General features: G+C 38.4%; 1 protein-coding gene across 1 annotated transcript in view; it reads right to left on the bottom strand.

Moving 5' to 3' along the window:
• Positions 1–622: 622 nt before the first annotated feature.
• GNB4 (G protein subunit beta 4) overlaps positions 623–14,033 on the bottom strand; it is a 33,294-nt gene continuing 19,883 nt past the window's right edge. The window contains exons 3-10 of the mRNA XM_076341325.1: positions 11,893–11,931; positions 11,059–11,165; positions 9,997–10,060; positions 8,998–9,160; positions 8,732–8,798; positions 8,312–8,513; positions 6,871–7,087; positions 623–5,620 (exon numbers count right to left, since the gene is read on the bottom strand). Of these exons, the coding sequence (XP_076197440.1) occupies positions 5,514–5,620; positions 6,871–7,087; positions 8,312–8,513; positions 8,732–8,798; positions 8,998–9,160; positions 9,997–10,060; positions 11,059–11,165; positions 11,893–11,931 (966 nt within the window). The 3' untranslated portion in view covers positions 623–5,513. The remainder of the gene's footprint in view (positions 5,621–6,870; positions 7,088–8,311; positions 8,514–8,731; positions 8,799–8,997; positions 9,161–9,996; positions 10,061–11,058; positions 11,166–11,892; positions 11,932–14,033) is intronic.

Below are 14,033 nucleotides of genomic sequence, written 5' to 3'. Positions count from 1 at the left end.
GCAGCTGTATCAAAGGTGAAAACCTACACCATAGCTCTCTTACATGGAATGCATAGCCAGTATAGGACGTAACCCCTGAGGTTGAATTAAAAAAGCTGCTTCCCGCAGCAGACAAGCAAGCTGTGCACTCTATGCGGCAGTACTGATCAGTTAAATGCTTTGGTACAGACTTAAAAAAGGAGGGAGGTGAAGGTGTCTGCCCCTTTAGGGAGTGTGGCATTGTGTAACAGGAACTCTTGATACCGAGAATGAGCGAGTGTTCTAAAACCTAGTTTTTTTCCAGCCCGGGATTGGTGGCTAACTCCCAGCCCGCTTCACTGCGGGATGAACACGCCTCCCCCCTTTCTCAGGCAGAAAACATACAAAGACACCCTGCTTTGGGGAAAACAAAAATCACCTGAATTATTTGTTCATAAGGGCAGTTTTCTTGCGTAACGTTTTGCTGTTTAGCATGCACACACACGAGTTCAGTTCACTGCGACAAGGTAACCAGAAGCAAGAACTAAGTGGTGTCGGTGTGGCTGATCTGCTGCCGTTCAGTGTCACAGGAAGAATCTTGATCTTTAGGCCAGGGGACGCTCGTTATTACAGCTCCAACAAAACATTCACAAGTGACACAGTCTGGTTAAAAGCACTTGTTTATTGGTTACAATATCAAGTCATGGCAACATCTTTCACTGAGCCACTGTACAAATACAAAGAAAAAGATCCATCGTGGAAAAAAAAGCGCTATAAACGGAGTTCATAGCAAGTGATTTTTTTTTTTCACAGGGAAGTCTTTTTACAACAGCACTGTTAAAGAACAAATGGCACAAGTCCCTGGTTTTTTTAATAGCTTAAATAAAAGCTTTAAGACTGTTTCTGAATACATACACAATCCAAAGGCAGTGCAGAATCACTTCATAATTGGTAACATTACCGAAGTTTTCCAAAGTAGTCAGCAACAAGTAAAAAAAAAAAAGAAACATAGTGATGAGAAATGCTGGAAACCAAAGGCAAATTATAATCAAGCATGTTTAGAAGCATTTTGTTTTGGACTCCTTTGGATGTAATACGTACTACAAGTGTTCAGATGCTTTTATTTAAAAAAAAAAAAAGAGGAGAAAAACACAAGTAGAGCACCATTGTGTAAGTAAAACAAAGGCTTGAAATAGATACCTAAGACTATTCCACCGAAGTCCATATTAGTTAAAACCTAAACATACTGTGTGGTATAAGAATGTCAGGCACATGTAATCTGTTATCAGTTATATCAATTAGTAACACTGTTCACACATTTACCATAACAACACTGCATTAACATTCTGCATGTATTTTACATAACCAGCAATTGGATAAAAAGGCTTGTGGTGCCTCTGAAGTGTAGGAAGTAGTTTACCAGCATGCATGCCAGATTACTGTATACAAAGTGCACCATCAACCCATGCTTAATTACTTTTACAGGAAATGCTATCTCAAAAATCAGTCATTCTGCTACACAACCATTTATACCAACTAGTTGAATTAGCCAACAACTCTCACCAACATCTTAAAGCACAGCACTAAACCTAGTGGAGGTGACGGTGTCCTCAAAGAGGAAAGACTAAGCACTCTTGGAATGTTTGCACAATGTTTTCATTCCACCTTAAAGTAATGTGAACTTCATTGTGGGACAAGCGGTTACACTAACTGAATTAAAGAGTTAACTATTTCCAACCCATGCATTACAGTAAGCACACTAGGACCAGCTGTTACATCAATTCAGCTTTGCCAAGCCAAGGTCAGGCCCTCTCCTCAGGCGGGGGAAAAGCCTATTTAATCCATGTTCCACTTCAAACAGTACATATTGTTGTCATACATTGAACTATCAGTTCTGCCAGATACTGCGACGTATCTGCAATTTAGCAAGGCAGAGGATAGCGATGTTTGTTTGGAAGAACGGTCTGGAGACGGGTGGAAACAGGCCCACGTTACTGGAGTAAGCAAGTATACATCAGCAAGATGCCACGTAGAAGCTTTTTTGTGGTTTCCAGAATCTCAACCAATCTCTACCCATAAATGGATGTCCGAGTCTACACGGGAACAAACCCAAGTTGGGTGCTTGCCTGATTAGTATTCTCCATTGCAAAGTTAAATCAACATTAGAAAACGCTGACCAAAAACTGTACCTGAATAAACTAAATCTCGTTACACGAAGCACATAGTTCCACTTTCCAAGCCGTAACCAACTGACTTTTTAGAAGAGAGGCTGGGAAAGAGTTACCTTGCCACTGTTTTGGCACCATGTTCTTAGTTACTCCATTTCTGTAATTACGCAAGTTACCTGAACTTCAGATAATGATGTAGTTGGCAACAAACTTTTAAAGACAGGGATGTACCCACTAGCGCTGCAAAATCTGCTGTATAGTGAGCGAGTTTGCAGTCACGGTGCACAGTCAGAAATCACACAAGCTGCATACTTGAGCCTACATTAAACTATAGGCACATACCATTTTCTTTGAGATTCAGAGCTGGGAATAAAACCTTTTAAGTAAAACCTATGAAGGGTTGTCTTATTACCTCCCTCGTATTAGGAGGAGTTTGAGCTTTTACCATTAAAAGCGCATCCATTTTAGTAAGGGCATCAATCTTGAAAGGTCACGGATAGCCGTTTAAAAAAGGAAATACCACAGCCTGTGCAAGTTCATTATTTGGCCTCGTATAATAACAATGTGTTACAGTACATCGTAGGCTTTTAAAAAAATAAATAAATAAACGATATCCAGGACAGTAACTAACCAGCAAACATCCCCTTGGCAGGATCTATCACAAGCTTCCTACAAGTTCCCAAGAAGCATCAGACACTGTTTCCCCAGTTGTGCTCGGGCTTCTTCCAGGTTTCCTTGTGCACCGACACAAAAGGAGCCACCTCAGGACCTGCAGCACTACAAACACGGGTTAACCGGACAGCAAAAGCCGGCAGGTATTTGTATGATGCTTTTGGAAACCTCATTAGCAAGTAGTTGGCATTCCTTATCTATTTTAAAAGCAGCTGAATCCACCAGACAATTGCCCATCCAACAATGATAGTGAAATTATTTGCAGTAATACCTGTATGAGAGCCATTACCATGTTTACAGTCTACCTGAACTTTTAAGAAAAGTTATATACATTTGTAAAATTGTTTTTGGAGTTTCACAAGTAGAAACTAGTTTTAATACCAGAATGTAAAAATGGCACCTGTCTTCGCAAAGGTGTTGACTAGGAAATTGGTTCAAAACACACTTCTGTGGAAAAAAATTTTTTAGAAAAAGAATATTTTCTTAAAATTCCTTAGTAACAAATTTCCAGAATGATTCACTCAAGGCAGCTGTGAGTTAAAAAAAATAATCAAGTGCACCACTAAAAAAATAAACCAAGTCTGCAAGACCCCAAAGAGCTGCTCACTTAAGAGAGTAACAAGAACTCCGTAATAGTTCTGTTAATGCAGACAGATCATAAAGCAAAATGCTGAGGAATTCCTGTGACATACAATATAGTGTGATTTTGGTCCTACGCCACAGTCTGCTGTTAGTAAATGTATACTTCTCCAGCACAAGATGCGCCTTTTTCTTTTTTTAAAAGTGAATTTACTGTGATTGACTGGTAGATTTATTGGCACCTTCACCATTACAGACATGGCAAGTTTACAGGCACAGTCTGGAAGTACTGAAATTTAGGATTACAAATGTCAGAAACTTGACAAATTCATCTCGGCCACCAATCTGTTTTGGTATATTACAAGATACCGGGCACTTATATTTACTACCTGACCCAGAGATACCCAGACTCCCCATAACTTCAGTTGAGGGCAGGTTAACATTATCTTCCAACCCGATGATTTAAAATTCACGTTATCTTTAAAATAAGTCACTTAAGAGAAGCCAATAGACTTAATTCCCCTTTCCAAAACGCCACAGACGTTCAGGTTCCCAAGAGAACATCCACTGCAAGCGCAGGCATGCTGCCAGGCACCAAAAAGTTAAGCAATCTTCCCAGGTAGTTTCAAATGGGCATCAGTCACTTGATTCTCCTACATCTACACTCAACTGTACTTGATCAGAACCTATCATTTATAAGCAACTGACATCAAAATCAGAATAAAATCAGGAACAGGAGAGGAAATGGCTATTTACAGTGTCAGAACCGCAGAACAATTAGCATCTAAATAAGCCACCGTGGTACAGAGCTCCGTGACCACAGGAGAACAAGCAAGTCGCTAAGTTTATAGTATGAAGTTTTAAAGGGTCACACAGGTAAGTAAGGTTATTTGGTTCATTGTAAGTTACACAATTCCTTTTCTAATTCACACTGCACATAACTGACAACAAGCGCTTTTGGTTGTGGTATGCTTTGGCAACCCCCTAATTTGGAGGGGGATTATAGGCAATTAACCGCACATTTAAATCTTCTTTAAGAATCTAAGCAAAGTCCTCCTGAATGTCTCAGTTTATTGTGGTAATTGAGCAAGCTTTGCACATACATTGCTTTCTGCACACTGAGCATCACGCCAAATCATTTTGTTAGTGCAAATCAGCTAGAGTTTGTGATGGGCCAAAACTACCTCATTTAGTTAGAGCTGAATTGTCAAAAGGAAAAGCACTCAGCCACTTAACGACAGCAATGCAGGTCACTTGGCTTCCATACCCAAGGACTGCGTGGAATAGCTGATGCGAAAAAGCTGCAGTAAGGAAGCTAATACTTCTGGAACTGGATTTTTTTTTTTTTATCTTGTATTATTTTTTAATCATTTTTGCTGCTGTTGCAAGTCTGCCTGGCGTTAACTCCTTGGTGTTTGGAGGCCACGACTGCCAATGGATGAACCAGGAACCACTGGCTTGAAGGAAGAACCCCCACGATTAAAAATAGGCAAGCAGGTCAAGAAGTGAGTGAATAAGGCGGTAGGTATTAACTGGGAGTCTCCAGGGCCTTTAAAAAAAAAATTCAAATGCCTTCCATTATAAAAACACATACATACCATTGGCTTCACTTTATCTACAGTAAATTCACAAAAACATTTAAAACAGCAATCTAGTTCATCCACTACAAAACTCAGAAGTGACATCTCGGGTTAAAAGCAAAGCTATAAATGTAGTTCCTTAAAAAATGCAAACATATTTCTTTACATACAGACAAATGTTACATGATTGGCTGCTATAATGTGTATATTCTGTTATGTACAAAAAAAAGTACAGGATTAGCAGACTTGAGCACAAGCAAAAACCCTTCAAGGACAATCTAACCAAACCACCAAAAACAAAAAGACTGGCTCTTAGTTTGTCGGTCACCATGATTATGTGTGCTGGCCCCTTTTAAAAAGTCAGTGATTTCTTCCCCCCTCCCCTATTTCTTCACTTGATTTTTTTTCTAGTTTACAGAAAGCCTTTTTGTGTAATAATCAGTGAATAGAAAAACTTCACCTGCAAATACAAGGTAGAAATGTTATTTCACAGCTATAGGCTGCAGCATTGATCTCTCCAGATCTCAAATGGAGAATGTACATGTTTGGCTCCCAGTTAATTCCAGATTCTGAGAAAACTGTCCCAAGACCCTGTAGCTACAGCCATGCCGTCATCAGTAACACCTAAACAGCTGACACGGTTGTCATGGCCAGCAAGGACACCTGGAAAAGAAGAAGCAGTGAAAGTTAATATTCACAGGATGTCAAGGACTGCAGCTGTTACTCTGCTCTCCCAGGTAAGTCTTCCAATTTGCTAAAAAAGATGTAACGCAAGATCTAATCATCCTTTTTGTCTTTACCCTGAAGAACTATATACATCACAACAGCCCTATCAAGAAACTCAACAATGAGGTTTTTAAAGATATGTACACGCAATATTGCCTCCATTTTTCTCTCTGCCACAGAGACCTCCTCATCCCTACTCAGGTTCTCTACTGTTTTTTCCCTTGTTTTCAGCAATGCTGTCCACAATTTCAGCCATCAAGTACTTCCAAAATCAAGCGTGAAGTCTTCTGACGATGCCCTGGATACAGGAACTACCTTGAGTTTCCCATGTTTTGCAAACCCGAAGGATTGAAAAGTCCCCCATGTATTGTGTCAGACTATTAGAAAAGCAGCACTGTACCCTGCCTCTTCCTGCTTTGTTTTTGCTTTCCTTCTACCCGTTCTTCCACTTGTCTGCTCTCCCGAGGTACCATATCCAGGTCTATTAAAACTCAGCCTGTCCATATCCCTTAAGGAAAAGGATATATTTTCAGTCCGAACAGCAGCATCAAGGTTCGGAACTGAACCAGGCCCCATCATTTAACTTACTGTATGAGAAAGATGTAGCTATGCTATAAACATGCTGTCTATCCTGACAGAAGTGACTAATACAAGGACTAAAAGTGTCCACTTCCCCTGTCTCCCAACAGCAGGAAATTATGGTCCCCAAAGCAAAAAGACCAGTGTAACTCACTACTATCCGAATTACTTCCTCCGATGGATGCAAAAGTCAATGCAAATGTATAATTTTGTATTATTTAATTTCATACGCTTCAGCAAAATAAATTCTCCGTAGACGTAACATAATTTTGGAGGCTGCTCCTTAGCCTCAAGAGCTGGTATCTTCCAGCACACAGATCTATGATGGCCAATACCCAAGAACCGGAGTATTTGACTGGAGCATTTACTCCGCACATCATATAGATGAAACTGTAATGCAATGTAACAACCGGAAGATATAACCAAATGCAATAAAATAGAAGGATGCCATTCCAAAAGAAAACAGTGTTAAAAGGAAGCAAGCAGATTCCATAACATCAGCAACAACATTGGCAATGAACTGGCTCTGCATTTCACACAGATTTTGAATATCCATCTTCTGCTAAAGAAATGGAGAGCTTCAGGTCATTGCAGTTACGTGTACTCACCTGCTCTCTCCCCTTTCAGAGTATCCCACACGTTGCAGTTGAAGTCATCATAACCTGCTAGCAAGAGGCGACCACTTTTTGAGAAGGCTACAGAAGTGATCCCGCAGATGATATTGTCATGCGAATACATCATTAATTCCTGATCTGCACGTAGGTCAAAGAGTCGGCAAGTGGCATCATCAGATCCAGTGGCAAATGCATGTCCATTAGGGAAAAACTGAAAGTTTTAATTAAGAGACAGGAGTTGGACACCAGAAAAATATATTGTTCATGCATTATTTCAAAAACATCACGGTAGTATTTTGCCAGGGTGACCAGATAAAGGCAGAATGATTTATTTAAAAAAAAGAAAATCTGCATGTTAAAAAAATGCATATACACAGCTATGCAATGAAACACTTCTAGAATAGTATTGGTAACACCTGAATGACTGGAATTTTACCCAGACAGTTCCTGCATGCAGTATAACAGGAGTCAAAGGGGATGTAACTAACTACTACAAAATGAAGCAAAACACAGTTACACGCACCCTGGCTATGGGCCGGAAGACCTGGGTGAAGTGGTACACAATGTTCCATCTTGAGCTGGTAAGCCAGGTTGGCTCAGCCAAGATTGAACTGCTTGCTTGCAATCTTCTATTTCCAAAAAATCTACTCCCAATCAGAGTCATTCTTACAACAGCCATATTGATTGAGATGGGAATGCAAAGAGCTCAACACATCTCAGGATTCAGGTCTAAGTATAGGAACTGCATTTTTCTACTGGTCATGCTTTTGGTATTTTCTCAGCCTTAACAATTTTTCATGTTTATCAAAAACACATGCAGCTTAGACTTAGATTTCATTCCCTATTTATCAGAGCTTGTATCTTGCAGATCAGAACATAGTGTTACTATGACAGAGAGGAAATATAATCCAGTTTATAAATATTACAAAATGATTCCAGGGATGAATATTCAACGTAAGTACTGATTTTAACTTTGCCTTCCAGAATATTTCACTGAAAGGTCTTTTCAACAGAAAATATCAAGTACACTTCTGTTCAACAAAAAACTTTAAGATGAGGATGCTTGGCTATTTTGCCCCCTCTCAGGATATCCCATTTATCTACAATTTTCAGTTTTTAACACATTGCCACACTGCGTTCTCCATTCTTTGCTTCTTAAAAAAAGTAAGGTCTTAGTTACTAAACAAAAACATAGCTGAAACTATTCCAAGAACACTTCAATGCATCACAGATAATGGTAATAATAATGCAGTTATAAACTAGATTGTAAGTTATTAGACAACCTTCTTCATTACATACAATTTAACAGTCTCTACCCTAACAAAGTAATTGATTTTAAATCAGGGTAACTCAGTAGACTATAAGCTGAATTCATGCAACTATAGCTTTTATCCTCCCCCTTTCTTCCCATGTGGAAAAACAAATGATCACTTACACAAACTGCATTAATATCTGACACATGCCCTGTGAATGACTGCCTGCACATTCCATCTCGAATATCCCAAAGCTTCGAGGAGGCATCACAGGCACCCGAAACAAAAGTCCTCATATCTGGACTGAGAGAGAGACTCATCACATCGCCAGTATGCCCAGTGAATGTGGTGGTCTGTTGACCAGTTTCAATATCCCACAAAGCGCTGCAGATAAAGTGACAACATTAACACAATGTATGTGGTTATTTGAGAGTTTAAATTTTAAATACAAATTAAGGCATTGGAGAAAAAAAGGACAGAAAAAGGACGGAAAAAAAGGAGGAAAAAAGGAAAAAAAGAAAAAGGAGAGGAAAAAAGAAGGAAAAAAAAGAGGGAGAAAAAGAAGGGAAAAAAAAAAAGGCCAACAGAGCTCAAAAACTCACCAAGTGGTGTCTCCTGAGCTAGTGACAATTTGGTTGTCATCTAGAAAGCGACAACAGGACAAGTATCCTAAAAACAAAACAGTTATGTTAGTTTCAGACCCAGGAGTAGTAACTGAAGTTTAAAAAACCAAGAGCAGCAGTTAAAGTTCTCCCACAGCTAGTCTGTAACCAGCAAAACTATTTCAAAGTTCACAATACACCTCAAAGCGAGATTGTTTCATTTGGTACAATAAAATAACAAAAGCTGAAGCAAGAATATGGCTGACCTGTATGCCCTGGCAACTCTCGGCTCACTCTCACATTGCCCTCTCTGGTTTTTAAGTTGTATATGGAACAGATGTTGTCCAATCCACCACAGGCAACGTAGTTTCCAGACGGTGCATATGCGCAAGTCATCACCCAGGAGGATCTCAAAGGAATGGCATGCATCTTCAGAAAGACAGAGCTCATGAATGCCACAGCACGTGTTAGCTTTCATTTTTCACTGAGGTCATTCATATCAGTTAATGAATTATAGCAGATTAAACACACCAAGGAGACTGTGTATCATAAGTTTCAGTATTTTGATTTTACAACATATTACAACCCATTTCATATTTGCACATACATACTAGGATGAAAAATACCAGTAGTCTCCGGGGGAGATATACAGAACTTCAGTACAACATCATTTAATAGCAAAGCTATTCTGAACTTAAACGTTTACAACACTTTTTTTATTCTACTTAAATTTCTTTGTCCACTTCTTCTACATCTCTGAACTACAGGTTATAAAATGGGATGGTTGTACCCATGGAAACTGGACAGTTTACAGAAGCAGATCACCACTCCACACTCTACCTAAGCTTTTCTCATTTAACAGCTTTTTTTTTTTTTGCCTTTTTTTTCCTCCTCCTTTCTCTGCCCTCAAAAGCAAAGCACTCTTGTAAATTATGAGGTTGTGTATTTCTGCAATTTAAAACCAGATTAGTTTCAGAAGCAACACCACACAGGCAGAGAGCAATAGCTACAAGCTACTGCACTAGCAAATTAGAGTGAAAATGTCTCATATTACCTAGAACTATTGCTTCTGAGACACAACCTACAACATATCACTAGTAATCAGCTAGTCAGGAAAGGAAAATAAAAAAAGAGATTATGTCTGAATTAGAAAAAGACTGCTTCTTTTCATTTTTGCCTTGCAACCATAGAAAAAAATAGACACAAGCTCCCTCAAACACACAAATTATGCATGAATTATTGATATGGATTATAAATAACTCTACCTTATTTGTTGTATAACTATCCCAAATAATTAATTTTCCATCTTGAGAAGCACTGACTAGTAGCCTAAATATAAACACAAAATAAAATATGTTAATATAAAACAAACCAAAAAATCTCAAAATAGATATACATCATACATGATTACCAAGTGATTCAGAAATTTTGTAATTTCTTTATTACCCTCTGCTTTTTTGTTTTGGGGTTTTTTGGGTTTGGGGTTTTGGTTTTTTTTTTGGGGGGGGGGGCATTTGTTGGAAAAAATCTGCAAAGATCTATATATACCTGACTGAAGAATCACGTGTCCACAGGGACTCATGATTAACAATGGACAAAACCAAACAACTTACTGAAAACACATTTTATAAACTCTCTCCACAGCTGCTTTTATTTTTCATATACTAATATTTTAACTATACAGCTACACAAAAATAAACAAGAAATTTAGGGGAAAATAAATCTTATTTTGAGAGCAGATTTTAGATACATTTCTTTCTGGACTACATGACAGAGAGTAGACCATGAGGCACTGTTAACATCTGACAATCAGTTGCTCTAAAAGCAGCGTAACAAAATTCCTTCCTAGAAGCTAAGTAACTTTTCCTGCTATGTACAAAAGGATCTTTTTTTCAACGAAATAAAATTTGTCCATAAAGTTTTAAAATCTGTTATCACAGAAGTTACATAATTAATTCAACATCTTGGAAAATACAATATGCATCATTCCAAAAATATGCTTCACCACATATCCTCGTCTGCTTAAATAGACTCAAAGAACTTAGTTAAAACTGAAAGAAGGAAAAGACAAAATGTCTGTGGTAAGAACAAGCAAAGTACCTCTCCTTTCAATCAAGGCTTCTCTATTACCACTATGCAATCCTCACTGGTTTTGAAAAGGCAAACTATAACTGAAGACAAAAAACCCACCACAGTCGTGGTCTGTGATCCCCCTGCAAGGGCACCAACACCATACCATATGAATCCCAAAACCCGGTATTAATTCTGAAGTCGACAATCTGATTTCTAACCCTTAAACTGCAGGTTTAAGGATCACTTGTACAAACCTCGAGTCAGATCCCCAGTGCATAGCATAGATTTTGGCTAAGTGACCTCTAAGCGTACGCCTTGTTCGCATTTGAATTCGACCCACTGAGTCCAGACTTGTTGTGATCTAAAAATAAATAAAACAAACCCCTGAGATACTGAGAACTATTTTTAATATACAAGATAACTAAATACATTTGAACTTTGATAGAAAATAATCTATCTTGGCATGCAACATAAAAAAAAAAAAGGACTAGTACTAGTGTACAACCCAGGATTAGGTCCATGCAACACTGAGGAAAACAGATTCTACAGAAGATACACTAACACACTTCACAATGGCTATACCTGAAACTTCAGAGAGTTTTTTTAAAATAATACTATGTAATACTAAGGCTATTTCAGATTATCAAATCTGAAAGTTTTCAATTAAAACCGATGGAAGAAAATCCTCCAATATTTACTGCACTGTTACTTTTTAAAGCATGGCAGAACTTTAAATGCAAAATACTTTTGTTTCCAAAATACAGCTAAAAGGCATTTATTTAAGTCTTTCTAAATATACTGAACACAATAAACACACTCTATTTAAAAGGTAAACTGGAAGCAAGACCCATTAAGATGGTGGGGTTTTTTTTGACTGGTTGGGGTTTTTTGTGGTTTTTTTAATTTGTTTGTTTTTGGTGGGGTTGTTTTGTTTTAAGTAACTGTATAAATACACAGTACATTTCCAAAGGCTTCTTTCACTTTATTCTTTCAGTTACTAAACAGGAACATGTTACAGTCATAATTTGTAGGGATTTTTATTTTTTTATATATCAAGTAACAGCCTATACACAGAATCAAGAACATACCTGAGCAAGAGTTGTGTCACTACATGCTTTCCTTGCATCCTGAAAACAAAAGAATGGAACAATTTGAATCTAAAAGGCAACACTGAGCATCAACTGACAGAGAGTGTCTAAAGGAAAAATAAGTCTTAAGCTAGACTTCACCACACTCAAAAAGCCACAAGCCAACACCTTACATGCCAATATGCTTTCTGTCACCCTAATATGTTTTATTGTCCAAGGAATCTAAAGTACTGGTACACAAGCTGGGGGCAGTGGAGGAAGACAGACTTAAGAAGGGCCACGCCCCAGCAACCTTAGAGTCTCCCTTTCTACAGAATTTGTGATTCAAAGGCATTTGGAGCCATCCTGAAGTCCCAACGCCTACCCTCTTCCCTGTATTCCTTTCCTGGTGTGGAAGTGCTTGCTCAGGGTGTGCTGAGCACCAAGGGAAGAACTGATCCACCTGAAAAAGCAACCACATATTATATATGATTAGCAAGCTTTGTGCTACATGAAGCTCTTGCATTAACGCCCTTGCCATTGTGGGTGTGGTGATGCTAGTTATGAAAGGCAGGATGAAAATTAACAGGCAGGTTCTGGAGAGCAGGACAGACAGCAGGCTTACTGAAGCTTAAGCTGCTGATGCACCTCATACAAAACAAAGGAAAAAAATAGTCAACTAACACCCTCATTCGTTTCATGGAATGGATGGTGCTCAGGTCTCCATACAGATACTGCGTCTTTTTTTCATTATTTCAGACTCTATGGGCATATGACTTACTTCTCGAATATTATTCAACCCTACCTAGAAAACAGACTTTACTTTCATTTGTATAATCAGAGTAACAGATTGTACGCCTGACACAGACAAGCGCCACTGAGCCTAGTTTGCAACACTCTGATTTTGCAAAACCTGGTTCAGTTACAACTGCAATTGCACTGCACTTCTGCAACTCAGGCTCCCGTCTTCAAAAAACAAAAATAGGCACGCAGTCAGCAACTACTTCTGAGAAGCATGGTTTAAAATAATTGGCTTAAAATTAGACAGGAACTCTATAGCACAAGTCAAAGATAAAACTATCAACAGCAGTATTGAAGGATCAGCCACAAGACCCTCTAACTCCCTGCAATTTCTCCAAATGCCTTCCAACTTCTGTAACCAATGAAGCAGGCATCCCACAATGATGGATGGCCGCCTTCACCACTAATTTGTGTGTTCCCCCGCCCCAAGAAAGCGTTCAATCTGTACACTAATGGCAACGTCCTCTTTGAGAGGAGGAACGGAAACATTTACTCACACATTTTGGAACTGCATCAACACATTCAGACTAAGATCTTGAAATTTTTCAAGCTCTTGCTTGAGAGTTACTTGACATTGCGACTTTAACAATTTTTTAGGCATGTTTATTTTGACCACCCTGTATAGCTTTCCTCTCAGAAAGCAAGCCTGAGAGTGGATTAAGTCATCTCAACTTATTTTTAAAATGTCTGAACTGTAGAAATATTTATAAAGTGTTGACGTCTGGAATCAGGAGGGGTTTAAAATACCAGAGCAGCAAATGCCCTAGCACTCAGGACTTACTTCATCCACAGGAAGAAACACACTGGAATTTAACAATTTTAATTGTTTAGTTTAGCTGAAATACTTAAAGATGTTCAACATAAAATGAATTCTGAATGCAGTCTGAACAAAACAAAGCCATTTTTCTTAAAGAAAGAGCTATTAGCAACACCTATACTTGAGGCTGTCTAATACTTGCCATACGATTGGCAAAGTTGCAGGAAAAGCAAAGTTTCAACAGGCTATCTGAATTCTCACATTTTAACTGCCATTTCTACATATGCATCACTGTAACAGAATCATTAGTGTCATAACATAAAAAAGCTCCTCTATGTAATTGTAGATTTTTCTCAGCTCATGCAGTAGACAATGCAGAATTTGTAAGAAAAATCTATCCGCTTGATCAATGTGCAGCCCCCATGATTTCCTAGCACACACACTTAAGATTTCATTTTTTCCCCAAACTATATGTATTTTTTAAAATATAGTGTCTGATTTGTACAAAATGTCATTCAATTTCAAATGACACTGTGCCAAGTATGCAACACTTCCAAAAATCATATCCTGAATTTCAATTCTCAAAGTGAGGACACACATCACA

This window comes from Aptenodytes patagonicus, chromosome 6 (genome assembly GCF_965638725.1).
Source record: "Aptenodytes patagonicus chromosome 6, bAptPat1.pri.cur, whole genome shotgun sequence".
In the NCBI taxonomy this organism is placed as follows: domain Eukaryota; kingdom Metazoa; phylum Chordata; class Aves; order Sphenisciformes; family Spheniscidae; genus Aptenodytes; species Aptenodytes patagonicus.
The sequence above is the reverse complement of the archived record's forward strand: the minus strand, read 5'-3'. Positions and strand labels throughout refer to the sequence as shown.